This window comes from Anser anser, assembly GCF_964211835.1.
Source record: "Anser anser genome assembly, chromosome: 5".
Taxonomy (NCBI): Eukaryota; Metazoa; Chordata; class Aves; order Anseriformes; family Anatidae; genus Anser; species Anser anser.
Genome location: NC_139725.1, coordinates 36,649,740 through 36,677,565, shown reverse-complemented (window position 1 = coordinate 36,677,565; position 27,826 = coordinate 36,649,740). Strand labels below are relative to the sequence as shown.

At 53.3% G+C, this 27,826-nt stretch overlaps 1 protein-coding gene across 5 annotated transcripts in view; it reads left to right on the top strand.

The window, feature by feature from the left end:
• The window catches only part of MYRF (myelin regulatory factor), a 63,812-nt gene that overhangs the window by 29,171 nt on the left and 6,815 nt on the right, over positions 1-27,826 (top strand). For 3 of the 5 annotated variants that reach the window (XM_083836927.1, XM_083836925.1, XM_083836923.1), the window contains 18 exons: positions 875-936; positions 5,473-5,782; positions 6,226-6,398; positions 6,719-6,842; positions 16,496-16,691; positions 17,140-17,216; positions 17,516-17,626; positions 17,916-18,006; positions 19,536-19,736; positions 20,439-20,547; positions 21,130-21,239; positions 22,589-22,749; positions 23,270-23,342; positions 23,663-23,751; positions 24,107-24,175; positions 24,849-24,929; positions 26,914-26,999; positions 27,214-27,375. In XM_083836927.1, coding sequence (XP_083693053.1) covers positions 875-936; positions 5,473-5,782; positions 6,226-6,398; positions 6,719-6,842; positions 16,496-16,691; positions 17,140-17,216; positions 17,516-17,626; positions 17,916-18,006; positions 19,536-19,736; positions 20,439-20,547; positions 21,130-21,239; positions 22,589-22,749; positions 23,270-23,342; positions 23,663-23,751; positions 24,107-24,175; positions 24,849-24,929; positions 26,914-26,999; positions 27,214-27,375 — 2,285 coding nt within the window. The remainder of the gene's footprint in view (positions 1-874; positions 937-5,472; positions 5,783-6,225; positions 6,399-6,718; positions 6,843-16,495; positions 16,692-17,139; positions 17,217-17,515; positions 17,627-17,915; positions 18,007-19,535; positions 19,737-20,438; positions 20,548-21,129; positions 21,240-22,588; positions 22,750-23,269; positions 23,343-23,662; positions 23,752-24,106; positions 24,176-24,848; positions 24,930-26,913; positions 27,000-27,213; positions 27,376-27,826) is intronic. The other 2 variants (XM_083836926.1, XM_083836924.1) reach the window with 1 other exon arrangement.

The following is a 27,826-nucleotide window of genomic DNA, read 5'->3' as shown; positions in this document are numbered from 1 at the left end:
CAAATTGTTCACTTGTGTACCAGCATAGTGGAAGATTTACCTTGGCCTGAAGATGTACGAGGCCCAAGATTCTTCTGCAGGAGCATGCATGTTGAGGAGGGGCTGGGAAAAGGAAAAGGAAAAAAATGGTTCAGACTAATTTTGAAGGGGCTTTGGAAATGGCTAAAGGGCCCAGCTGCCTGGAGCGTGCTCTGGCTTCAGGTAAAATAAGGGAGGAAGCAGAAGCTAACAAGCTCCCTGCCGTGCACCTGTGCTGACACTGCACACGGTGGATCTAGTCATCAGTCCTGCAGTCTCCAAGCCGTGGGTGTGCTGTAGAACGCAGCTGAGAGCTCCCACTTTTATTTGGTTGCATTTTGCAGTCAGGGCCAAATCCTGCTCCTGATGCCAGTGGAGCAGAGCCAGGGTGATACAGCCGGCAGCTGTGGTGGTGCTCAGGTGCGTACAGGTCGTACGGCAGAATCCAGCCCACAGGCTTCCCAGCTTTTGCTTTCGTGCATCAGATCCCAGCTCCCCCAGAGCCACCCATTTACCCATGGTGAAGCACAGGGTCTTTCTCAGGGGAACAGATACATTTCTGTTTGACTTCTTTCAACCGGACAGGAGCCGCTGAGCAGAGGAGCGGTCTCATAGGCATGCCAACATAATGTCTGTCCCTGTGGCCAAGGTCCAGGGCAGCGCTGCGGAGAGCAGGGCAGTGGTGCCAGCGATGGCAGTCCCCAGCTTGCCAGCTGGCCACGCTCGTGGTGATGGGGGTCCACTCTGGGATTTCCAACCAGAGCCTGGAGGGTGACTTTATCAAACTGGACCCTATCGGTTGTGCTGGAAGCTGGTTTAAAATGACCTTCCCTTTTCTTTCCCGATCGCTCTGCAGCACTTTACCTGACTCTCCCCCGGACTCTGGATCAGAAGCCTACTCCCCTCAGCAGGTGAATGGTAAGTGCTTAAAAGAGAGAGAGGGGGGAAAAGTTTAATTATCAAAACCCCAAACCCAACATCCTCCCCCTTCTTGTTCTGTGAAAGTGGTTGGCTCTGAAATCTTTATCAGACGGGAGAAAACAGGCGGCTGCAATACGTGGGGATATTATCAGTTAGTAAATATCCCTAGACTTTCGCCTATTGTTCGCCTGCTAGTCTTTGCAAGGGGGGAGAGCGAGCAAGAGAGGGAACAGGAGAGAAGGCGAGGTGTGAATCCACTTACGTGGGGAGAGATCGGCAGTGTGGCTTGTCCCCAGGAGGGTGGGATGTGGAGCCTGCGAGCCTCCTTGTCCTGCCCTCTGCCTTGGGTGAGCAAAAGGCAAGGAGCGTGAGCGCGTCCCTGAAATGGAGCCTGGCTCGGGGAGACCGAAATGAACCCGCCGTTCAGCAGTAAGTTCCTTCCCAGCCCTTCCCTCCCCTCCAGTGGGGCCAGCTGATCCCGGGGGTCTTCTGCTGCCCCTGCAAAGGGCAAGGGAGAGCTAGTTCCCACTCGGCCAGGCACAGCCAGAGGCGCTGCCAGGCCCTCCCGGCTCCCCACAGGGAAGCCACTGAGCGTTATTCAGTCCCTGTGGTGACCTTCACTGCTCTTTGGTGGCAGAAACTCCTTGGTGAGGAGGGAAAGTTGCTTCTGGTCTCCCTTCCCCCCCATCAGTAGCACCCTCTTCCCCAGGCTCCAGCCCAGTCCCCACCAGGAACAGCGCCTGCTCTTTTTTTTTTTTTTTTTCGATGGAAGAGGTCAAGAGTTCTGTTTATCTTGCTAAAAAAAAATCCCTGGAATTCCTCCTGGCCCTTCCTTAAATATAACAAAGAGGCCGGGTTGCTCACCACGGGGAGAGCTGCTTTGACGTACTGGCGGAGCGGCAGCACCTCTGCTTGGGGAGGAGAGGAGGCTGTGGAGAGCACCCGAGCTGGGAGCACAGAGCACAGGTCCTGCCTTCAGCAAACGCATCAGCCCCGGTCCCTTCCCCTGGGTTGGAAGCCCGTGGAAATTGCGATGTGCTGTGGAGATGGTGAAGATGTGGTGTCCAGAGTGTCTGCCGTGAGGGCATGTTCTTGCACACGCGGGTGCGGGTTGTCCCTTGAAAGCTGCACGGGCCTCCCAGCTGCCAGTGCCAAGGCCGCCCACGCCGCAGGGACAGGACAGTCACTAAGGACGCTGTAAAGACCTGTTTGTTCCTTGCAGTGCTTTGTGGGGAGGGTGCGAGGCTCCTGCGCCAGCCCTGAAGCAGCTGTCTGTCTGTAGGGGCTCGGTCTGCGGGTTGTTGGGAGGCTCCTAGAAGCTTCATCCATCGGCTGAGCGGTACCAAAGCTGCCTGGTGGCTGCGTCGTTGAGCCGTGCCGGTCTGTGCCCCAGGTGGCACTGCTGGAAGCCAAGTGCTGGTCAGGAAGGCAGGGGCAGAGCTGGGTAAGGGGGATGGCCTGCCCGGTGCCCTCTGTGCTCAGCTGAAAAGCAGTGATGCTCCGTCCCAGGGATGTCACCTGTCAGCCCCAGCCGCTGTGTTAAAGCAAGGCTGCCTTTTGGGCCTGGGCTCCTGAGGAAGGAGAGCTCCCGGCCTGCCTGCAGCAGCACCAGGGCCCTGCTGCTCAGCTGGGCTGTCCCTGAGGCGGCCCCAGCGAGGCAGGGGAGCACAAGCGCTGCCTGTGAGCCTGGCCAGAGCAGCCCGGTTGGAGCTGTGCTGGGAAAGGCCCTGGGATCCCGTCGAGCAGCAGAAAGCCTTTGAAGGGAGCAGAACGGGCAGCAGCCCTCCTCCCAGCAGCCTTCGGTAGGAGGGCTCTGCGCAAGTGCACCTTTCCTTCCCAGACCTCGCAGCGGGAGGAGTTTTCTGATTTCTGGTGAAGTGTTTGGGCCGCATTAGTCAGCCGCTGGCTGGTGGTTGAGTGACCAAAGTCCACCCAGCTCAGTGTCCGGCTCAAGGCTGGCCGGTGGCACCTGCTTAGGGGAGCAGCCTAGCAAAGACCAAGCAGACATCTTCCCTGCTATCCCCGCCGTGTCCCAGTGGCCTGTAACAGCCTTGGCTGGTCCCTGCATGTGTTTTCTCTCTTGTGCAATGTGCTGGTTCTTAGCATACATGTCCAGATGCCCAGAGCAGGGTGCAGAGAAGCTTTGTCTGGTGTTTGGAAGTCACTGTCCCTTCCCACCCTGGGGCCAAGCGCCTTATTTCCGCAGGGACCTTGGCACCCTGCGGGGACACCTGGACGTGCCCAATGTAGAGACACCCCCGGCTGTTAGCACAGGCTGTGAAAACAGAGGAGCTTCGTCCTGTTGTAGAGGTCGGTGGGGGCTGGTTTTGTGGGGCTGGGGAACAGGCCGCCCGTTTCCCCAGGCGGGGGCCCAGCAGAGGGCTCCTGTTCTCCATCAGCGGCTCAGCTGTGCGTTTTGGGGCTGCTGGGGCCTTTCAGTCCCAGCTTCTCTCAGGTGGAGTGCTTCAGCCGGACATCAGCACCTGGCTTGCCCGCAGCTTTCAGCCAAAGCTGTCTGTGTGTGCTATGTTGGGGCGGATTTGGTGGGCTGGGCTCTGGGGAGGTCCCTGGAGGGCAGCCTGAGCTTATGTGGTCTTTTTGCTGTCACTTCGAGGGCTTTGTTGTTGATTTCCTTAGCAAGTACAGGCTTTTGGAGCAGACCTAAGATCTTCTGTTTCAGTGCTAGGATGGAAGGGAAGGACTGTTCTGAAGGCAGTGTCATACAAACGCACCTGGGCTCAGAGAACACAGAAGTCATTTTCTGCTCTGAGATGAGCACTGAGCTTGTTCAGGTTTGCCAGTGCACCAACTTTCTTACCAATGTGTTTAGTTTTCTTTAGTACAGCTATGAGTACTGTTTACTTTGTTCAATTTCTAGGCATTCTGTAGACAAGTTGAGTGATACTCAATCATCCATCTTTACTTTACACACTTTAATTTTTGCTCTTAGATCCCAAAGGGTTTTGGTTTTAGTTAAAGCCCTGTGCTGTGCACTGGCATTGCTGGGCATTGACGTTATGGTTAAGCAGCTGCAGAGAGATGGATTTGCGTGCCGCTGTAGACACCAAGCATTTATTCTGATGGTGATATAGTCAAATCAACCCTAATCATGGCATCACTTTAGTGTCCAGTTTCTCACAGAGGAGGAGGAAGATAGGATCACATTTGAATGCCTTTTTTTTGTTTATTTAAATTTAGAGATCGAAGTCTCATTCTGTTTTAAATTAAAAATATAAAAAATAAAAAACAAGCAGTGCCCCCATAGAAATCCTCACTGGTGACGCTGATGAGCTGGAGGTGTTCAGTTGTCCCTGCTCTTCTCTAGTTGTTCCCTTGTCTGCCTTGGCTGTCGGAGAAGAGCACAGTGAGTGTCCTTAGTAGTGCGCAGTAGCACTCTAACACATCAGCAAGGCTTTTTTGGTTCTCCTGGCCCAAGCAGGGTATAGACATCCCTGGGACATCCCTCTGCATGGACTATGGAGGGGTCGGTCCAGGCACCCCTGGCTTCTGGGCAGCCTGGCTGGCTTTGTGCAAGGGGCCGTGCTCTCTGGGCAGCCCCGGGCACTGTTGGCCTTTGGCACATGCACATGTTGCTGGGCACGTTCCTTGGGCCACTCCTAGAACCAGTAAAATTAGTCAAAGTCCAGGTGCTTTCTCTGTAGCTCTGTGTTTCCAGGCACAGGCTTTGGGGCAGAGCCTTTTGCTGACTGCTGGGCCTTTATCCCCCACTGCACTTTCTTGGCCTGTGCAGCTCCTTGGTGCTGCAGGAATATTGTGCCTGGTGGTTGTTCTGCTTGAAGGGATATACAAAGCTAACACAAAAGCTGCCTGGGAGTTTCTAAAGGCATGCTTTCCCTACAGAATGGCCATGCAGGGTAGCTAGGTTTAGGAAATACCAGGAATGTTTGTGAAAATCTTCCCTCAGCCTGAGAACCTATTTCTCCCTTGAGTTTTGGTTCTTTGAGCTTCAAGATGCTAGGCCTTGCTTGCTTCCTTTGTGCTTCCAGTTTCACCTCCTTGCAGAAGATGGACAGTGCAGGACAGCAGGTTTGGTGGGGCTGTGTGTCCCCCCGTCAGCTGGCCAGCCAGTGCCCTGCTGCATCCTTGCACCAGAGATAGCACTTGGCTACACGCTCGCCTGGGCAGTGTCTGAGGTTGACACCGAGCCAGTGCTGCGGGCACGAGAAGGGAAGCTGTGCTCCAGTTCTCGTGCTGGGTATCCCTGAAGGTGCCTGGGATGCCAGGAGCACTGCGGGGCCTGAGAGGAGAAGTCAGCGCAGGGCAAGGCAGCTGTTGCAAGCAGACAAGGTGGCTGCGGGGATGCAGCCGTGCTGAGGCTGGGCAGAAGAGGTAGGGAGGTATGGGTTGGTGAAGATAGCCAGGGCTGGGATGGTTCTGAGGGGAGAGGAGTGCTTGGTAACAATTTCTGGTGGGTGGGTTTGGAGCAGAGGCTGGACACGGGCTGGACGCATGGTGGTGGCCCTGCCTGCTGCTCTAACAGGCGTGCCTCTCTCTCTCTCTCTCTCTTTCGAGACCCTCACCTCCTTCGGACCATGACCCCCGAGAACATGTGCCACATGACTCCCCCATCTCGCCTGGAGCACCCCCCTCCGCCGCCGCCTCCGCCGCCACCCCCCCACCTGCAGGCCCCCCCCCCACCTCCTCCCCACCCGCACCAGCCCCAGCACAACCCTCACTTCCCCAGCCTGCAGCGGGACATGTACATGAAGGCTGAGCCCCTGATGCCGCCCTACGGCATCGGGCAGGGCATGGCGCCGGCCGACCTGCACCATGCCCAGCAGTCGCAGATGCTGCACCAGCTACTCCAGCAGCACGGAGCAGAGTAAGGCCTCGGGGCCCTGGGGCTTTGTGTCCTTGGGGTGATTTGGGGACCTGGCGGGGTGGGGGAAATGGGAGATGTAGGCTTGTGGAGTGCGTGAGCAAAACCACTGGGTTTAACCACAAGTTAACCAGCGTGTCCTGGTTCTCTGGGAACAGGCTGGGGAGGTGTCGAGGTGGAGATGACCCAGAATGTGGGGCAGGGATTGCAGTGCATAGCTTGGAGCTGGGTGGTGGGGAGAGACGAGAGAAAAGCCAAGATGTGGCTCAGTGCACGCCTGGCACAGGGCTTGGCCGTCACTGGGTGGGTGGGCAGAGCCTGGTGGGAGAAGGAGGTGAGGGTGCTGAAAGAGCCCATGGCTCCAGGCACAGAGGTTCTTGGTTTTTGTGTGAGATGGCAGCTTTTTCCTTTCCCGCTCAGCTTTTGCTCTCCTGTTGGTCTCGCAGCCTCCCGGTGCACCCTGCCAAGAAGAGGAAACACTCTGAGTCGCCCCCCAACACCCTCAATGCACAGATGCTCAATGGGCTGATAAAGCAGGAGCCAGGTATGGGGTCCGTGCCGCTCAACCCTGACAGAGTCCAAACGCCTCCCTGGCACCAGCCGGGACCGCTCTCACCAGGTATGTGGTTTTCACCCCCCCATCCCTTAATACCCCCGGCATGCAAACCCCTGCTGCCAGCCCGGGCACCCCGCTGGGCCAGGGTGCCAGTGGGAGGGCACGTGGGGGCCACAGGGTGCCAGCCAGTGGGGCTCCTCCCGGCTGGGCCCCCAGGAGGAGGGCAGGGCACTGCATCCCTTGGGGCCCAGACCTCGCGCCGTGGCAGTGCCCTGGCCATCAGGAGGCTGGCAGCACGGGTGATGCAAGTTGCTTCCTTGTGCTCTAACCCGAGTGGATGCTGTGTCAGTGCAATTGAAACACGTATTTCCCCCTTGCTGCAGGCCTGATTCAGGACAATGACAGTTTAAATGGTTCCTACCTGGATCCCAACTACCAGTCCATAAAGTGGCAGCCGCATCAGCAAAACAAATGGGCAACTCTCTATGATGCCAACTACAAAGAACTGTGAGTAATTCAGCCAAAGTCAGATTCACCTTTCATTTATCGGTGTCAAGGGACTGAGGCTGGGAGGATCCACTCACAAAGTTCACCTTGGGCTTCCCCTTGTCTTTTATCACCTGCTGATCTCTGCTTGCCTGCACTGTGGTGGAGATACTCTCCCTGTGGTGCCTTTGGTAAAGTCACTTCTCTGCACTTCTACAGGGATGGTGGAGGATTAAGAAATGGGGCCTCTTCTGTAGGAGCCAGCAGAAAGCAGTTCAGCAGCCACTTAGACCTTGGGTTGCCATGGGGGGTTGTTTTGGCAAATAGAGCCTTGCCTGAGCATGGTTTGGACCCGCAGCACACTTTTCCCCTTCCCAGGCTTACAAAATGTCCTGGATTTTAAAATGTGTGTTAGGATTTACAGGACAATAGATAGCATGAAAGACTGGATGTAATCCAGAGCCACTTCAGCACAGCTTGAGAGCAGCACAGAAAGGAGCTTGAGGAGGAGTGGGAGTAGTCGGGGAGAAGAGGAGAAGAGGAGAGAAAGAAAGGAAGAGAGAAGGGTTTGAGGAGAGCTTTGAGGGAAGCCAGAGGGCCAGAGAGGCCAGAGGAGCAGGCGGAGAGGAAAGCCTGGGGTGGCCAAGGCAGATGGGGAAGCAGAGAGCGGCTGGGTGGGAAGGGGGGTCAGGAGCTGTCAGGAGAAGCTGGGGCAGAGGAGGGTGGGGGCAGTACATGGATGAGCCTTGTAGGAAAGAGTGCTCAGGAGGAAACCGCTGTGGATCCTCCCTGCATTCCTCAGAGGTGACAGAGAGCTGGCAAGCAGCAGGCTGGGTTCCAGGAACTGAGCAAACGCCCCCATTTCCCCTCCTCCTCTTACTGGACAGCCAGGGGCTGGTAGGGTCCCCTCAGGGGACGTGGAGGAGGGGGTGCTCTGTTGTTTGTGATACCAAATAACCCAAGACTATGATCATAGCTTGCCCAGACGGTGCTCAGGGTGGGAGCCAAGGATACCTGGCAAGAGCAGTCGTGGAGGCAGGGAAGGGTCTGTGATGTGCAGGGAGGCTGCAGCTGCAAGCCCCAGAGCTCCTGCTCAGAGATCTCAGTCTGCCCTCGTCTTCATACCGCCTTTAATTCAGACTCCTGCTAACATAGCGTGCTGGGGGTTGTTGCCCTGCAGAGAAGTGGCCATTAGGTGGTTACTTCTTTGGTGACATCCTGTCATTTGCAAAGATTCTGGTTGTGGTTGTTTCCGCAAGCACAGCAGGAGAGGGGTAATGTGGGGAGGTGATTGCTTCCATTTTGCTAAACTGTTTCCATAAAAGAAGCATCTCCCACCTTCAGGTAGAATGTCAACACCCCAATTGACCTATTCCTAGTGGGGGAAGGAGAAAAAGGGAGATAACGTGATAATTAGTGATTTCTACCCTGAGACGCAAGGCTGCCTTCTTCACCAACAGCAGCATGCTCTTTGCTACCCACTAGACTTTGCTCCTCTTCCCTCCCTGGTAATTTTCTCCACTGCTTTCTACCTTGTGACTGTGTTTCACTGTGTGGTGTAGGCAAGTTCATGCGGTTTCTGCCTGTGCGGTAGTTTTAAATCCGTGACGTAGCCTGGGATCCTCTTTCCCAGTGTATTTGGTAGTTTGCTGAAGTGGGCAACTCCTCTGCAGAGCTTTTCTTCTACTTTCAGTGTTTCCTTCATGGTGTGAGATCTTGTCTTTAGGGTGCCATGGCCTGGCACCTGCCGAAGTGCTGAACTTTTCCTGTCATGTGTTGCACTGATGTGAGGGCTACTTCTAGAAACTCGTGAGTAGCTCCAAAGTCCAGTCCTGCAGCCCTTCCCCTGCTCTCCACCTTCACTTTGCTTTTCTGCAGGCTGTGGGACGAGGGAAGCCGGCCACCTCTCGCTGACCACGTATGTGCATGCTGTAGCCCCCATACCAAGCTCCTGCTTTCTGCACAGGGCAGTGTTTGTAGCTGGCCCCCACCACCTTGCACGCTGCCTGGACACATCCTCTCAGTCTCCTGGTTTTCAACCGGGGCCTGGCCATTACTGGGCAGTTACAGTGCTGAGGTTTTGCCACCTGACAAAGCCACCTTCGGCTTCTGCTGCTGTTTTGCTTCTCACGGGCTGTTTTTGTGCCGGTACTGCCTCTCAGTGTCTTTACCCCATGTCAAAGGGGTTCTGAGAAGGGAGATCAAGAGAGGTGATCTCCCCTTCTCTGACTTGGGCAATGCTTGGTCACAACCTGTTGGTCCCTGAAGTGGCCTCTCCTCCACTGTCAGTCTCAGCATGGTTTTTACTGTGTGGCAGAAGCATGAATGCACCTTTTATAGTCAGCAGGGTCCAAAGAGCTCCACGCATTGTGGAGCAGACCTCTCGCACGGCCTCACTTTTCTCTTTGACATAAAGAGTCCCCCTTTTCCTTCCATCTCACTGTTTACCTGTGTTGGGTAAACGGTCTCTCATCTGAAACGCGTCACAGCTCTTTCAGCTTGTCACAGACCGTTTGCAGATGTTACGGTTCCTGTTCCAGAGATTTGCCACGCACCCCGGTATTGTACAGACACAATGGCAGATGCAGACTACACAGTATTTACTGCTGGGTGCAGAGAAGTCGCTGGATTGCTGCGAACCACAGCTTTTAACTCCCACAAACCCAGCTCTGCACTGCTGTGTTCTTTGGATCTCTGCTTGGGGTCACTTGCTAATACCTGCTTTTAGGATTTGGGGTGAAAGCCAGAACAAACCTACTTCTGCAGCATTTAGGTCATCATCCAGTTGTGTAATGGATAAATTCCTTTGAAATGACTTCATGTAGATTTTAGGAACTCACATGCGGTTTGGTGTGGAGCTGGATTTGACCCAAATAAAAAGTTAAGGTCAAGGATTGATCGATTACATTTTTTTGTTATGCACTACCTCAGTGGGCTCCAGCTCTTTTCTGGTGGCTTAGCAGTCAGGGAGCTCTAGGAGAGGCAGTGCATGGTGAGCTTACATCTCTTTCGAAGTGGACAGTCACTTAGACAGTTCTCTTGGTACAGCGCTGCACCAGAATAGATCTGTGAGGAACTGCAAAAGCTCAACTTTCCCTTCTTTCTTCTATAAGAGCTTTTTTTGGTCAACCAACTCATGTTTTAGCAGGTAGGAGTCTCCTTCTTCATTTCTGCCTGTTGGGTATACTCAGCAAATGAGCAGGCATCTGTGTCTCTTTGAGATCCATGAATATTTCAACAATTTAATTCCCTCTGAGATCATTAAGCAAAGACCAGCCATTCCTGGTCTGTTTTCTGCTGGAAGCAGTCCTGCAGTTTGTATATGCTATTATAGTTTCCTGCCCCTAGAGGGAACATATTTTCCCCCCTGTCATCCAGGTGCCCGCAACCTATTCACAGCCCCAGGAATTTGAATCATCTGAATCATCTGATTTTTCCTACTCTTGTTCTTAAGAAAAGAGACCAGAAAGGCACGTTAAGGAGAGAGACTGAGCCACGAGCCCATAGGAAGCTGTTCAGGTTCTTACCCTGGCATGGCTTCTCACCAGTCAAGAGCTTGCCAGTGTTTCAGCAGTGACTGTTGCACACAAAGAGCAGCTCTGAGCCCTGGCATATGCAGGAGATTGACTTCTCAAAAGCAGTCACTCTAATCCACCCTGACGTAAGGGAGAAGAACCTGCATCCAACCCACAGTGTTTCCACGAGGCAGGGCAACTGCTCACAGCCTCCATGGGGGCAAATTTCTCTGGTTCATAGTGTTTGATCTTCCTCCTGTTCTGCCTCAGAGAAAGCCAGTCCAGCACTTACTGCTGCCTGGAAGAGACCCGGCTTTGCTCCTGGCTCTGCTCCTGCATCTAAGTACAACACTTTCTGTTGGGTTAGTGCAGTGATTGCTTTGTCAGTACTCTAGTATATTTCTGAACCTATACAGAATAGAATGCTTGTGGATTTATGTATAATGTTCCATGCTAAGTGCAATCTTACAGGGCAAAAAATACAGCTAAATGATTTTCCATGCTGCTCCTCTTGTGCTCACAAAATTGGGTCCCTTAGCAGGTCCCCCTGCCAACAGCAGGACAGAAGTGTCTCAAAGTCTGTTATGTTTGGAGGTTGATTAGCTGAGAAGATTTTTCCAGATTTGAGATATAGATGAGACTGTCTTTCTGCTGTGAACGTCTTGCTGTGAGATGCTGAAACCTGGTGGGATCTGGGAGTTTCTTGGAGATCCAGCAGTCTGTCTGTGTCAACCAAAGGTACCACCTTCTCTGACTGTACTGCTTTTCTGGGGAGGAACTCAAATTGCTGGGCTCTTGCCAGCCTTCTGTCAGGACTTTGCACGTACATTCACTGTGCCCACCAGCTGTCTGATCTGGCAGTGTCTCCTGGGAACAGATAAAAGTTCACAGAATCACAGAATCACCTAGGTTGGAAGAGACCTCCAAGATCATCTAGTCCAACCTCTGACCTAACTCTAACAAGTCCTCCACTAAACCATATCACTAAGCTCTAAATCTAAACGTCTTTTAAAGACCTCCAGGGATGGCGACTCAACCACTTCCCTGGGCAGCCCCTTCCAATGCCTAACAACCCTTTAAGTAAAGAGGTTTTGCCTAATATCCAACCTAAACCTCCCCTGGCGCAACTTTAGCCCATTCCCCTTCGTCCTGTCACCAGGCATGTGGGAGAACAGACCAACCCCCACCTCGCTACAGCCTCCTTTAAGGTACCTGTAGAGTGCGATAAGGTCGCCTCTGAGCCTCCTCTTCTCGTGGTCACAGACTCTTTGGCTGAGGATGAGTAACACGTGCATGTTGCACACAATTCACAGCAACCTCCTTGTCATGCAGTGTGTTCTGCACACACAAGGAGCTGCATCCAGCGCTCTAGCTGCACAGGCTCACCTATGAATCTACCGGCAGCCACTTGCCGCCCCCTTCCACTTGTTTGTCCTTCCACGTATGTGGATGCCACTCTGGCCTTTCTTTCCAGTTCCTTGCACAGAGGCTTCCTGAAGAACTGATTGCACTGCCGTTAGTGTTGGCTGGTGATGGGACATGAGGAGACCTTTTCTCCCTACTCATGCTGCTCTTGGTGAAGGCTCTAATAACCAATGCTGAAAGATTTTTGTTCCTCAGAAGTTTCCTACTATGTTTCGTAATGATCAGTAGCCCCATGAGAGTTTGTTCCAGCTCATATCAGCACCATTCAGGCTCATTTAACAGCTCTTTTTTCTTCTGCAGTGAGTGGACGCTGTCACATCAGATCATATTTGCATCCTCTTGCTTATAAATATGTAGAAAAATTCATCTCTGTTCAGTTGTTTTCCTGGAGAAAGCTGCAGAGTAGGGGCCTTTCAGCTTTTTTTTTTTTTTTTTTTTTTGCTGTTCTGTGCTATACCTTGGGGCCAGGTTCCTTCTCAGCCGTTGACTAAGCTTGATGACATGGGGACACCACAGGGGGAATTGGAACTAATCCTGCGTTGCCTGGGTAGCATTTCTGCCTTCTGAGACCCACCTAGCACCAGTGAATGTTGTTTTGTTAATGGTAACACATGCCCATGCCCAGGCAGGGGCTGCAGCAGCCCTCTCTGCTGGGAGAAGAGCAAAAATGAGCCAGGCTCACCTGGGCTGCACGTGTGTCATTTCGGTATACAGTCCTCCTAGAAGCAGGCTAGATCAAGGAAGTGAAGGAGAGGACAAAGGGAGGAAAGGAAGGAAGGGTTGCAGCATGGATTTAAGTGGAAGTGTCTGGAAATCTGTGTCTTGGCATGGTGGGCTTATGTCTCAGGCTTTGGTTATGTGGGCTGAGGAATCTGTGTTGGTTGAAGGAGACCAAAGTTTCTGGATTAGTTTTGTTGATAGTATGTTTCTCCTTGGCCTTTTGCACTGGTCTTGTGGTTTCAGACTCGCTGAACCTTCAAAAGGGTTAGCTAGTTTCCAGCAGCGGTGCTGAAGAGGCCTGGAACCAGGCAGTTCACTAATTTACTCCTGGGAGCAGGAGTAATTCATCTCCCTGACAGTGTGCTCTGATAAATGCCAGCAGGCTCCCTCCTCCCTCTCCCCATTTGTTTACGGTTTGAGGTAAGGCAGCTGGGGAAGGGTAGTGCAGCGCTCAACAGAAACCTCTCCACACTGAGGCCACTGCCTCTGTGCTCTGGGAACTGGGCTGGTGCCGTTCCCTTCCCATCAAGCAGACCAGTGCTCTCCATGCCCACAGGCTTTCAGAAGCCTCATTTGGATGAACCGTCCTCACAAACAGCACTGAGCTTATCCTTGCTGCAGATCCCGCAGGGGACAGAGAGCAGTGTGACACGGTCCCGTCCTGCTGGGTGTGTTTTAGGTTGAGTGACAAAAGTGGCTCGGGCTAAGTCCTGTTGGCCAGCCTGGGAAATACCTTGGTGATGGGTCACTGAGTCTCACCTCCTCACGCCGTGTGTCTCAGGGACCATCCATGGGTGCTGAGCCCTGGACACACCAGTGTGGCCGTGGCTGTATCAGTCTGACACAGACTGGCTGAGAGGGCACAGTGGTGCTGCTTGACTGTGGGTTCCTGTCCTCCATCCTGGTGCTTGTGTCCTGGAAGAGAAACAAAGCAGAGACTGTGTGAAATTCGTGGTCCTTGAATTAGGGGGACTCCAGACATCATGTCTTAGGAGTGGCTGAGATACTGGGGAACCCGTAAAAGGAGAGAGATGGGGGAGATTTTTCCTTCCAGAAGGGGAACGGCTGATGGGGTGAGAACATCCCTCTGACAATCCCATTCTCTGCCATGGATCTAAATACAGGTCCCATTCTGTCAGAGACATGTTTTTTCCTTGCACTTCCTTTCCCTTAGTGTTGCACGTTCACGTAGTGGATGTGGGCACTCCCTGCTCCTCCAAGTGTGGATGCCAGACATGGTCCGTGGGGAGTTTGTAACTTCTCACCCTCAACTGGCACAGGGAGAAAGCTCTGAAACCGCCCCTCCTCTGATCCGGGCCTCCTGAATCCTGCGGTAATCTGCTTTTGTCAGTGGGAACCTTCTGGCTAAAATAATCCATTTGACCCCAGACCTTTTATTCCTGACGCTTTGCCCTCTGGCCCTTGAGGTCTCTCTGGGAAAAGCCAGCCTTGCTCTGGCTGCCCCCAAGCTGTTGACTGGTGTCATCCCTAATACCAGGAACAGCTCCGAGCTGTTGACTGGTGTCATCCTTAATCCCAGGAACGGTCCCCGAGCTGTTGACTGGTGTTGTCCCTAATCCCAGGAACAGCTCCTGGCCCGGGGCCACCTGCCCTTCCCTCTCCGCCCGCTGTGGTCGCAGCAGCCACCCACCGAAGAGCATCTCTTGGGAGAGACTTGCTGCCAGCTTGCCTCCTGAGGATAGGGCCTGGGGCAAAAGAAAGGCTGCATGGCAGTGGGGACATGGCTTTGCTGCTTCCAGGAGGGATTTACAATCCGGTGGATACCCCAGCCCATGCACCATTTGCAGTGGGGTGCACTCTGAAAGCAGGGACCCCACTCTGGAGGTTGGCACCGGTCACGGCCATCGGGACAGCTCAGTCCTTTGGGAGCTCGGGGAAAGGGGGCCTCTGAGAACGGGCCTGTGGAGGGGCCAAGTGTTTCTGGAGACAGGGGGAGCCTGTCGTCTTGTTTTCGGCATGTGTTTAGCAGCCATCAGTTTGAGTGATGTTAACCAGAGCATGTTTTGGAAGCATCCACGGTTTGGAACTTCGGCCAGCCCTTCCCATTCCTCTGCTTTCTCTGTTACAAACCCCTGAGGCAAGTGGTTAATGCCTGGGATCCTGGGCATGCGGAGGCAGCTCAGGGGCAGGGCGTCTTGGTGGAAGCAGCTGGGAAAAGGGCTCCAGCACCCATGGGCGAGCACAGAGGGTGCCAGGGCCAGCCCAAGAGAGAAGAGCCAGATGAAGAACTCGGGGTTGTGGCCAGGAGGAGGGCGACCACAAAGGGGAATTCCTTTCGTGCTTCTAGGCTAAGGTAGCGCTCTGCTCCCACCGTCTGGTTTGTATTCAGGGGCGGCACGGGCGGCCTCGGTCCCTCGGGTGCAAGCGATGACTGCTTGCTCACGGGCATCCATGACAGCCTGGAAAGTCCCCCCAGACTTCACCTGGCAGTAACCGTGCGAGGGCATGGAGGGCTGTTGTCGCAGAGGAAAGGAGGTGGCAGCCAGGCGTGTGGGGGGGGTGAGAGTAGCCCTTGCATGTCTCTGCTTCCTGGAGTTCGCTGCGGTCTGCCCCATCCATCACTGTCAGTCTGTACTCCTCCCCAGTGTCCATCTGTCTGTACTGAGACCTAGAGGTGGAAGTCAGAGGTAGTTTGTTTTCATGGAAGAGTACTCAGTAATTTTTAAGACTTATGTCAGAGGCTAGGCTGAGCTACCTTTCTCCTCCTGAATATTTCTTTAGGCACAAAAAAAAAAACAAAAGGCAAAAAGGTGGGATTCTGGTGTTCTGCTAGAAATTGTTGATGGGAAGGCAAGCCGAGAGGCATCTCCTCCAGGCAGGCAGCACATCCCGGGGGCCCACCAGCCCAGGTCAGGGCTCTCGGATGGTGAGAGAAAGGGGACTTGCTGCAAAGGCCACATATTTCCCTCGTTCCCATGGCCACCAGCCTGTTAGGGAGATGCAGATTAAACCTCCCCAGCTGGTGCGTGTTGGCTGGGCAGCCAGGGCCCCCTCTTCCTCCTCTGGCCATGCCAGTGGGAGCTGGAAGCTGCTGGCAGCAGCCGGAGCAGGTGTCGGCGGTGTCGGCAGGAGCCTGGTGCGCAGGCAGCACCGGCCGGCAGCAGGGCAGCACAGGCAGCGTCCGGAGCGCGGTGGTGGAGTGAGCGGAGCTGTGGGACCAGCCTGAGGTGCTGCAGGCAGGTGCCCAGGCTTTGGGCAGGCTGCTGCTTTGTGCTCGGTGTCACCAGCATGCATTGAGCCAGGGCTAAGGAGATGCTGGCTGCTGGCTCATGGCTGTCATGTTTTTTTTGTTTTTTTGTTTGCTTGTTTTATTCTCTCTTATACTTCTTGTATACTTCTCTCTTCTATTGTGTTAGTACTGTGGTTTAGCATATAGAGGGATGTTTACCCCAGCATCCTCATCAAATCCTAGTCACAGGAACCACATTTCTTTCCAGTTGAAGACTCAAGCTTTGTTCAAGCGATGCTTGCAGCTCTAAGGGGATGATACAGACCTTCTCAGGCCTCTTATCCTGCATGACAGGACAGATTGCTGTGCAGGGCTTGGGCAAGGTGTTGGGTTCATGTCTGAACCTGGGAACCCCGGAGCAGTGTTGGTGCAGAGCAAGACGGACCGCCTGCACGACTGGCACAGCACGTGCTGGTGCTCTGCAGCTATGTGACGCTCTCTCCTTTGCCCCAACCCATCCTCCTTCTCCTCCCTTGTGCTTGCTGTGCCTCAGGATTATTTTGTGGCCATATGTGTAAGTAGAGGTGGCCTCAGTCTGTTGAGGTGGGACCGTTCATGAACAGTCACTGTTCGTCTGTGGTGGCACGTGGAGGTGAGCCCAGGGACCTTCCCAGGCGGGGTGGTTTACTTGGGACATGTACCGTGCCCTGCAGACCCCTTGTTGCCTCTGTTTCTGGGTGCATGGCTCGTCCTGCCCCCAACAAACGTAAGCCTCTCGTGGTGTGCTCGGGGATCTGGTCTAACACCTGCTGCCTTTTCCACAGCCCCATGCTCACGTACCGCGTCGATGCTGACAAGGGGTTCAACTTCTCAGTGGGTGATGACGCCTTTGTGTGCCAGAAGAAGAATCACTTCCAGGTCACGGTCTACATCGGCATGCTTGGAGATCCCAAGTATGTGAAGACCCCTGAGGGCCTGAAACCCTTAGAGTGCTTCTACCTGAAGCTGCACGGAGTGAAGGCAAGCAGGAGCTAAGGGCCAGTAGCAAATCCAGCAGGGAGAAGGGGAGCTTGGCAAACAGCTGGGATCAGGCAACACCATGTCTTTCACATTCTAACTCGTAAGGGTGATTGTAGGAGAGTGCTGAAGGCCAGAACAAGGCAGACCTTGAAATATAAGGCCTAAGACAGACTCAATTGCCCCCTGGGTGTCGTCAGGGCTGCCTCTCACTCACCTTTGGCTCCAGAGGTTTGCAGGCACTTTGGGAAGATCCATTCACCCTCAACCTCATCCCTGCCAAGGGAGGCACCTGTGCTTGGACAAGAATGGCACCCAAGCTTGGTGTTGCTCCTTAGTTGTGCTGAGTCACAGGAGGGGCTGGGCAGACAGCTGGCATGTGTGGAGGCTGGGGAAGAGGCGGCGGGAAGGGGAAGGGCTTTTTGTCACGTACCCAAACCTTTCTTTCCAGTTAGAGGCCTTGAACCAGTCAATCAACATAGAGCAGTCGCAGTCAGACCGCAGCAAACGGCCCTTCAACCCTGTCACGTGAGTATTGCCCAGGCTGCATTCATGTTGGGGAATTGCTCCTGGGGAATAAGCATTAGCAGGAGAGGGTGGGGAAGGGAGCTGAGCTGGAGGCCTCAGTGACAGTATTGTGGGTAGCACACCCTCCAGTTTTATCCTCTGTTGCCCACGGCAAAGTTTTCCTTTCTTTACCTTCCCCACTCCACTCTGTGCCCAGCTCATAGACCTACCTTGGTGGAGCAGGCCAGGAGATGGCCATTCCCCAAGGACCCTCCTCTCCAGCAGTATCCTCACTCTCTCCTCTGTTTCCCCTTCCCCAGGGTCAACCTGCCTCCAGAACAGGTCACCAAGGTCACTGTGGGGCGGCTGCACTTCAGTGAGACCACAGCCAACAACATGCGGAAGAAAGGCAAACCCAACCCAGACCAGAGGTGAGGAGCAAAGACACCTTCTTCAAGCTGTTCTGAGTTCTCAAGGCCTGTGGATGTCCCAGTCCCCAGCCTGGGGAGTGGCAGGTCCAGCATTGGCCCTCCTTTTCTGTGTGGAGGAAAAGAGATGTCTGCTGTGGCCACAGGAATGGTTGTCCCCATTCTGTGAGGGGTTGCAGACGGGAGAGGGGATGTGCCAAGCCCACTATGACAGCCTGGTGCCTCGGCCTTGGGGCAGACTCAGCAGTTCCCAGTGCAGGACGACACGCTGACCTCTCCCCCCTTTTGGCAGGTATTTCATGCTCGTGGTAGCCCTGCAAGCACACGCACAGAACCAGAACTACACGCTCGCAGCCCACATTTCTGAGCGCATCATCGTCCGAGTAAGTCCTTCCCTCCTCCCTCAGCCTCTGTGGGTGTCCCCAGCCCTTCGCTGGGTGACCTGGGCAATTCTCTTTCTGGCTTTCCCCACCCTGCCCTTGAATACCTTCTCCAAACTGTCACTGCCTTACTTGTAGCTATCCCTGTCTGTACCTGGGTTCTCACTCCGGCCTTTCCACATCTGTTTGGTGAGAGCAGCTTCAGGGCATGCAAGAACCTGGTGCAGGACAGGGAGGGTGTCCCCTTGTCCCAGCCCTGCCCTGGTGCCAGGTACAGCTGTTGGGAGAACAGTTGTTAGGACTTCGTAGCAAGGACAAGACCTCCAGGTGCAGGAAGACGGGGTGCCTTCTCAGGGCTGCACTTTTTGCACATACTAAGGTGGCAGTGCTCAATTGGGAATGCAGAGGAGCAGGAACAGAGAGGCACCATCCCCAGACCCTCCCAGGGCTCTGTTAGGAGAGCAGTCAGCTCTGTGGCCTGAAGGCACGGAGTAAAATACACACACACAGAGGGGCCTTGGAGTCTGCAGACAAGGGCATGATGAGTTACACAGCCTCCAGGGTGCCCAGAACTTCAGGGAATTGCAGGCAGCCTGGACTACCCCCTCCCAACCTGTGAGTGGGTCACAGAACTGTGGCAGCAGACCAGAACCCCAGGATTTGGGGCTCAGGAGCAACAGCGATATCACTTATGGTCTCCAGCTGTCCTGCATGGTTCTGGTTGGAATTGTTGGGAGAGCTCTGAAAGCCGAGATAACAGGCAGCTCAAAAAGGCAAGGACTATCCTTTAGAGAGAGGAGCAGAGTGAGCATAAATTTGGTTCCTGCTGGAAGAGGCTTAGACAGGACAAGCAGATGAATGCCAAGGTTGCAAGGGCAGGCGGGGATCTGTTCCCAGAGCTGACAGTGGATCCCTGCCACTTTCCTTTGTGCTGCTGCAAAGCTCTCTCTCACACATCTGTAGCCTTGCTTGTCCTCTTCTGGCTCTGCTGTGACTGTCTGCCCAACTGCCTGCTGTCCCTCCTGCGGGGCTGGTGCTGTCACAGCTTGGCCTTGAGATATTCCTGGGGCCATAATGTGGTGTGCTGCGGGCTGGAGAGGGCATCCCTGCCAAGATCCTGTGCCTTGGACTCTTCATCCCAAAAGTCCCCTCTGGCTTCTCAGGCCACCTGGATCAACATGCCCCAATTTCAGCTGAGATCTTCCCTATTCCTGGCTCCCTTCTGCAGAGCAAGGACACAGCCATGCTGTTGGGGTGCTTCTGCTTATCCCTAGCTTTGTTACCCAGCTGTTTCCCACCCACACTAAGGGGGACAGTGTGCTTGGAGCTCTCTGATGTCCACCAGTTCCCTGTGGCCTTCCCTTCAAACCAGTTCCTCTGCAAGGTGCATAGTGGGACAGGACTGTGGGGCTCTCCCGATGTCACCCCTCTGGCCATGTCTCAGAATGCCTCTGCCCGGCAGCACTGCAGCATTTTGCTGCTTGGTTTACTTACTGCTGTTTTCCAGTTCCCAATTTCCTGTCTCTCTACAGGCCTCCAACCCTGGCCAGTTTGAGAGTGACAGTGACGTGCTCTGGCAGCGGGCACAGCTCCCTGATACTGTTTTTCACCATGGCCGGGTTGGCATCAACACAGACCGCCCCGATGAAGCCCTTGTGGTCCATGGCAATGTGAAGGTCATGGGTTCGCTGATGCACCCGTCAGACGTCCGAGTGAAGGAGGACATCCAGGAGGTAAGAGCCAGGCAAACCAGGCTAGGCTTGGCTGATCAGGGATCTGAAAAGGCACTGCAGAAAGCGTAGGTGTCCTTGTGAGCTTGTTTCAGCAGCTGATTTTGACAAAGTCATAGGAAGCCTGAGCTCTTATTGACTGGACAGGAATGACATTAGCAGTCTGTCTTTCTCTGTATGTCCCAAACACAGCCTGTCCATTATGTCTTAAAGAATATTGGCACTTCCACTGTTAACCAGAACTAGCACATGCAAAACTGACAAACCTGAAAACAAGCGAATACCTCAGGCAGCACACTGGGGCTTGCCAGAGCCTGGGTGAGAGGCTCAGCTCTGCTCCAAAGTCCTCTCAGCTGGATGTCTCTGTACAGGAAAGCTTGGTGCAGTTGTGTCTCATGTTTACGAAAACTGCCTCTGCCCTGTGCCTGGTTGTGCAATGGGGCTCGGCTTCCTCCTGGCTTCTCTGCCCAAGGAACATATCCAATGATGAGAACTGGACATTAATCCCAGTGCAAATGTTCTTTGTCTCCATAACTGGTCTGAGTAGGGTTCAGGGCTGTTTCACGAAGTACCTCTTGCCTTTGGGACCTGTTGTAAAGGCATTAACATGAACTGTAGTGGGTTTTGCTGCCTGGGGTCAGAGTCATGGGATCTTAAGGAGCAACACCCCACTTAGGAGTTGCACATGTGTCTGTTTTGTGCCAGGTGGACACCACAGAGCAGCTGAAGAGGATCTCCCGTATGCGACTAGTACACTACAACTACAAGCCCGAGTTTGCAGCCACAGTGGGCATTGACAATACCTCTGAGACAGGTACAGGCCCTGTGTCACCCTGCTGTGGTACCCTGCTTACATCTGCAGCACCGGACCTTATATTCTATGACCTACAGTAGCATTTTGTTTGTGGGGCAGCCCCGCCAGGCACAGGGCTGGAGAGGGGGGGCCTCTCTGAAGCATAGGCATTTAATAAAGCTCTCTATTTAGGGAGCTGGAAAGAAGGTGGCATTTCCCACAGGTGGCTTCTAGCCCCTCACTTGGGCTGTGGTAAGGCTCCTCCAAGTACCTACCCCTCCAGGGGTGCACAGTGAGCCTGGACACAGCCATGTGCTACAGCAGGGTAATGCACATACCCATCCACATGATCTGGGAACCAGCCTTGCCTGAACAGCCTCTTCTTCCACAGCTGAGACGCAGTGGTCTGTGGGCTGCCCAGGCAATGAGGCCTCTTTATGAGCTCTGCTTGACCCTGCCCAGGCTGGGGTGAAGGGGAAGACAGCCTTTGTTTTATCCCCAGCACGGAGGGCTCCTGCCAACAACTGCTCTGGCAAGAAAAAGATTTGTGGCAGGAGGAGCGCTGTCCAGATCCCTGTGACCCACTGTGCCATTTCCACGCAGGTGTCATTGCACAGGAGGTAAAGGAGATCCTTCCTGAAGCTGTGAAGGACACCGGGGACCTGGTCTTTTCCAATGGAAAGACCCTCGAGAACTTCCTGGTAGTAAACAAGGTCAGTGGCAGCCCGAAGGGACAGGAAGGGTGGGGAAGCCGGGGAGGTTGTTGAACCTGGGTCAAGGGAGTTATGGAGCTGGAAGTGGAAGAAGGAAAGAATGGTGCCTGGGAAATGTTCCTAAGCCAATACCACCTGTACGAGTTTCAGACCTGTCTAATCTTTCAGATGTCAGGAGCAGACCTGAGTGGACAGGAGACATCTGCAGGGAGGAACTAGCCTGATGTTGGTGAAAGTTGGCAGCATCTCCCTCGGGAAGGACTCCTTGTTGGCAGCTGCCTGCAGGGAGGCTCTTAGTCATAATCTCTCCTTTCTAGATAAGATAAGGTGGTTATGTCAAGATAACCAGGAGCACCTGGCTACTTGACCTCACCATAACCTGTGGCAGCCTGTTTGCTGCTCTGGGCGTTGAGGAGACAGCCTTCTATAGCACACATCCCTAAAGTTCTCCCAAAGCTGCCAGTTTTCTCCTGCATCACTCTGTCCTCAGTGCCCAGAGTATGAATGGCCAGGACTGACCTTAGTGCCATGTTTATCCTTTGTGGAAGCCTAGATCCCTGCAGCTACATCACTAACGAGCAGTAGCCAGGACCATGGGCTTTTCCATAGTGTCCAAAACCCTCTGAGCTCAGCGCTGTACCAGCATGCCAATGAGATGTGCTGCCTCGCCTCGGGGAGCTTTGCACAGGGATATGGAGTAGCAGAGCCTGAGGGTGGATAGGAGGCATGGGTGATGCCACAGTGCCAGCAGCAGTATGTGGGATGTAGCTGTGCTTGCGCCAGAGGGATGTGCTTGTGCTGGAAAGCCCTGCCTTTACCAGAGGGGCTGCAGGGGAAGGCTGCTCTCCAGAAGCTTCTGAATTTGGGCTCTCCATTGGTCTGAATCCACTGGCTTTTGGATAATGATGCAAAATAGCTCCAACAGCTTGCACCACAAGCAGGAGACAGTCTTGGAGGGCTGGGAAGGGGCAGAGAAGGGGCAAGTGGGGAGAATTCCTCTCTTAATTTAACCAAGGGCTCCTGACGAAGATGAGTACTTTGTGTCTGTCCTTTGTGACTGAGGAGGACTCCTTGGAGTAACACCAGCAGAGGACACAGTTCTCAGGGATCAATGAGCTAACACTTATTGTTTGGGTTGGATTTTAAGAGAACTCTTGTTCTCGCATCCAGGGGCTGTGTGCCTTACTGGGTGGGTCTCGTCTCCACTCCCCCAGTGCTGGGGGGGTGTTGTGTAGGCTTTCCTGTGAAACAGGGCACGGGAAAGCAGTCAGAGTGGATGGATCCATAGGGGGGAGAAGGAGTGCCTCCATGTGCCTGGCCACTCAGACTTCTGACCTGTTCCCTGGCAGGAGCGCATATTTATGGAGAACGTGGGAGCTGTGAAGGAGCTGTGCAAACTGACAGACAACCTGGAGACTCGCATCGATGAGCTAGAGAGGTGGAGTCACAAACTGGCCAAGCTCAAACGGCTCGACAGCATGAAATCAACTGTGAGCTCTGGGACATTCAGGTATGAGGGCAAGGGAGCCAAAAGGGATGTCTTCTTCAAGCCTGGGCAGCCCTGAATGGCAGCCCATTTGGGCAAAAAGGAGATGGGAAGGAGTGGTGGGGCATTGGCAAGTTGTTATGTGGTCTGCAGTAGATTCAGAGAGCTGAAGGATCTGGCATACACATACCAAAATCCTGCTCTCTGACCAGCCCCAAAAAAACCGCTATGAAATCATCACCACGTTTTTCCAGAGTTAGTGAGTGGCATTCTCAGAGCAACGAGTTTCTCGCGCTTCCAAAATTGTTATACTGACCTATGTCAGCTTATGAAGGTTTGGGGCAGAATTCAGGCTTTCTGGGCCAATGCACCAGCACCCACCTGCCCCCCAGAGCAGGCTGAGTGACAAGGGTTTGTGACTGTCGTGTCACACAGAGATTTCTTCCCTGGCAGAGAATCACGGTTTTGCCTGAGAACCACTCGAGGTGCAGTGGCAGGGCCTGTCCCTGCACAGCTCAGCTCGATTCCCCCTTTCTCCTTGCAGCCAAGCAGGAAGCCAGTTCAGCCGTGCAGGAAGCATGCCCCACAAAAAGAGGCCCCACAAAGTAGCCAGCAAGGTAAGGGACTGCTCCCAACCAAGCGTTGCTGTGCAGGGGAAGGTGGTCTGCCTGGGATCAGTCTTCTGCATGGTTCTCCAGTGTTTTCCTGCACATGCTGCAGAGGGAGAGACCCGGACTGCTCCCATTTTCCTCATCTCTCTTTCCTTTTTGTCCATGCCTAATGAAGGCATTATCTGGCTTCTGCTCTGAGGGGTTTCAGGGCTTGCAGGGGAGCAGAAGGAAAGTTTGGAATGTGATGGGTGGGAACTGTGTTCAGAAGCAGAGAGGACCAGAGTGATAAAGAGTCCTGAGCTGACATTGGGATTTCTGTCTTGTAGTCACCATCAGTTGTCCCGGAGCAGGCCTGTATCAGTCAGCGCTTCCTGCAAGGCACCATCATTGCCCTGGTCATCATCATGGCCTTCAGGTGAGACCATGCACCCAGGCTGCTGCTTCACCATCTCCCTCCAGCTCATCGGCTTGGTCTAGGCTGGGCCAACCAAACAGGCAGTGCTGGAAACACAGTTTGCTTCATTTCCAAGGAGTGGTCTCACTTCTTACTACCTCCTGGAGGCTTCCCAGCACCATGGGGTGGTAGGGAGGCTTACGGGTGCCTCAGAACAAGGAGGTCTAGCTTTTATTATCATCTGTGGAGTAGACATTGAGGGGCTGTGGACCTCCAGTTTCTTTCATGGGCTGAAATCCCTTGGAAGCAGGTCAGCATCATGCGATGTGCCATCCTCATGCCTGTCCTCAGCCTGTACCTCTCTCTGTCTTTTCAGTGTGGTGTCCATGTCCACACTCTATGTGCTGAGCTTGCGCAGTGAGGAGGACCTTGTGGACATCGATGGGTAGGTACCTCTGGGCTCTGTGGGAAGGATGTGGTGCCTGGGGCAGTCTGAGGCAGGAAGAGCAGCCACCATGGGGTTACTAACCACAGCTCCAGTGAGCCATGCTGTAAAGCCAGCCAAATGTATCCATGCATCCAAGCCTTACGTTGTTCACAGCAAGAAGTGAGGAACGGAGAAGAAAAAGAAAATGTCCTGATGTTTGGCTGCTCACATACTCATGGCCTGTCTGAATGTTATTTGGATGCCTCTTCTGCTGGACTGAAACAGCACAGTCCCACTGCCTCTGGTGGGGCTGGACCAGTCCGTATGAGGCAAGGGTGCAGACTGCAAGCAGTGTCCTTAATGTGGAGAGAGTATCGAGGGAGTGGCCCCAGCACACTGTGCACATGGTTAGCCTGTGCTGGGCATTCAGTTTCAGCACACTTCACTCCTTTGGGAGCTCACAGTACCAGATAATGAGTCTCTTTTTCTCTCTCTTTTCCCTGTCCTACTTCTCTCCCTCTTGTTCTGGTTACATCTCCCATCCAACCCATTTTCTTTCTACTTTCACTTTAATTTTCCCTTTCTTGTCTTTCCATTTCCATTATCTTCCATGCCCTCTTTCATTCCCCCTTGCCCTTCCTCACTTCTACCAACCCTCCTTTTCTTCCCTTCTCCCTTCACTGCCCTATAGCTCTTTTGCTGTGCCCACTGCCTGTCTCCTGGCCCTCTTTCGGCACAGGGGTCCTGGGGTCCCGGTCGCTCTATGCCCACGGTACGTTACTCTTTCATTCTACTGTTATTTAATTGTTGCATCCTTTCTCTCAGTTCCTCTTCTTTCTCCCATCTGCACCACAGAAGACAAAGAATCTTAGGCAAAACGTGAAGGCAAAGAAAGGGATACAAATACAGCTCAGCAGCTGGAGCTCCAGGAGGAAGGACTATGGACCCTGTCAGGCAATATGAAAGGGAAATTAGGAATAGTGGATTGAAGAAGCAGTGAATCAAAGGCTAAATAAAGAAGTTTCATACTGCAGGTAGAGCAGGAGTGGGCAGTATGAAAGAAGTGAAGGGAGTATTTGAAAAGGATGGAGACTGAAGAATTAGCCCAAAAGATGTTCCTACCCTCTCTTCATATATGAGTAGTTTTATTATGAAGGGTCACTCTAAATTATAGGACAGCTTAGTGTGCAAAAGAAGGACATAAAAAAACAACAAGAACAAGAACAACAACAAAACCTTAATTGTTTCTTTATATGAGCCGTTACTACCGGGAATGCTTGAGAATTACTGACTCAGTTCTCCTGGTGTCTGACTCACTAACAGGCAAGTTACTGAAGTGTCCAACTGGTCTATAAACTCCACTCCTATATTTTGCCACTGCAGGAAAAGCAATATCTTCAGAAAAATAAATAGAAAGCATGTTTGAGAGGTATGGCCTTAAATATCTTACTGCAACACCAGGAAAGTTGGCTGAGCTACTAATTGGGAACAGACACTTAAAGCATCTTTGTTGATGTGATCTGCAGGGCTGCAGCAACGTACTTCCCTTTAAAGGAAAACAGGTCTTATTTGTCTGTCAGCACCCTTTGAACAAAGTGCTGCATAAAGAGCAGTGGAAGGCATGTTAATTTGTTCTTTTTAGAACTACACAGCAGTATTTCACAAGAAGCTATTAAAAAAGTAGTTGCTCGTGGGACGCAAGATAAAACCAGGCATGGAAAGTGTTGACAAAGGCAGTGGAGGACCTTGAGGGATAGAGGTAGATCTTCAGCTGGGATAAAGGTTGGCTCCAGAGGCTGGTGTCCACGTGTCCTCCAGGAGACCACTATTGTGTCTCCTTTAACTAAAAAAAGAAGTATATGTAATAAGTTAAGTCTTGCAGGTGACAGTGGTATTTGGGTTTCTCTAAATGAACAAAGGCTCCATTTATCTTTGATAAACCTTGAGCAATGCTAAGGGGACAGATAGGACATTGTTTCAGGACAAGCAAAACGTGGGACAGAGCAAACTGAACTGAGGAGGGACTGGACAGGTGAAATCTTTAATTTCTTTGTTAGGAACTGAGTAGGAATCTCTGCCTGGTGGGCAGCTGCAGTCTGTGAAGGCAAGAGGCTGTGTTTATCCCATCTCTCCACAGGCAGTAGCTGGTGCCTAGAAAAAAAGAAAAGGGGAGAAAAACAGCACCAGGCAGTGGTTCCTCACTTTTCACATTTGCCCCACCATCCACATGAGGTGCCTGTGGCTTCCTCAGCTTCAGTGAAATGCCTGAAATTGAGTAGGGCAAATCTAGGTGGGATTGTGTGTATTTCTAAAAAACAAAAAACAACACAAAACACAAGGTGAGGAAGTATCTCACATCCTGAGACCCAGGCATGTAAATCCACCCCAGAGATCACTATTAGAAAGTAAATTCACTGAGTAGTCTTTTCCACAGTGAGCACCAAGGGAGCATTGCTTGTGTCCTCTGAACCAGATTAGGCTTGTCCATGCCATGGGACAGCCACACCATCTTTTGTGACATTTCCTAGCTCTCCTAGCTGTCTTTGTGGCTTGTGTGCCTCTCTCCTGCCTTGCTTTCCTTTCCCAGAGCACTCCAGTCTTTACTGCTCCTCACCACTGCACTCTATGCCTGCTCTTGCTCTGTGTACCTGGTCCCATCGACCCACTCACTGCTACAGCTGCTTCTCTCTTCACGTACAAGTGACACCATGGTTCCCTGTGGTAGAGGTTTTCACTTGTGTTTCCCTACATTTCAGGGCAAGCCAGAACTTTGATAAAACGCAGATGGTGCGATCCACAGCTGCATCAGACAGAGCCAGTAGCAAGACCCCCACACAGCACGGTAGGTCACAGCACAGCAGCGGGCACAGCAGACACACAGGGGTTGTGGTGCTGGGTGATGGTCACAGCTGTACCTCCATGCCACGGGCTCAGTGACATGGAGCTGTCTTCATGCTGGGAGGTCCTGGGGCTGTGGTTTCATGGATGGGATGCTGATGGCGTGTGATGCTCCTTCCCTTGGCTTATTCCAAGCATCTCTCCTCTTTGCCCTGCAGTCACAGCAAATGTGCTTGACTTGCTCAGCAGTTCACCCGGTCACAGTGTGCTAGCATGCTTCAACCCACCTTGTTTCTCCATGTGCTGCTCTGCTGCTCCCACCAACGTCTCCTCCATTGCCCTCTCTGAGACCAGCCCTACTCATGCCACTAACAGGACAGGTAAGTACCAGCCCAGCAGGAGGTGCTGGGACAACCCTGCGCTGTCCGTCCCACCACTGTGTCACCTCAGATCCCTCACCTGGTTTCTCACCTCTCTCTGCACCTTATGAAAATGACATGCAGCCTCCACAAGGTACCCGGTTTCCTCCACACCCACTGCCTGGAGGGGCTGAGACCTGCTCCAGCAGGCAGCCAGGGGGCAAAGTGGGACTGCCAGGCTGCGCAGCCTTTGCTTCCTTTGCGGCGTGGTTTTGTACATCCCTGATCACACTGCCAGGGTAAGTGGGGACTGGAAGGTCTCTGGAGCTCAGCCAGGACAGGGCCATGAGAGGCTACGCCAGGCTGGCCAGTGTGCCCAAGCAGCCATACCTTGCAGTCTGGCCTCAGGCCTGTGTTTGCTTTGAGCAGGGTTTTGGCAGGCCAGGAGCTGTGCTGCCTCTTGGCTGCCCAA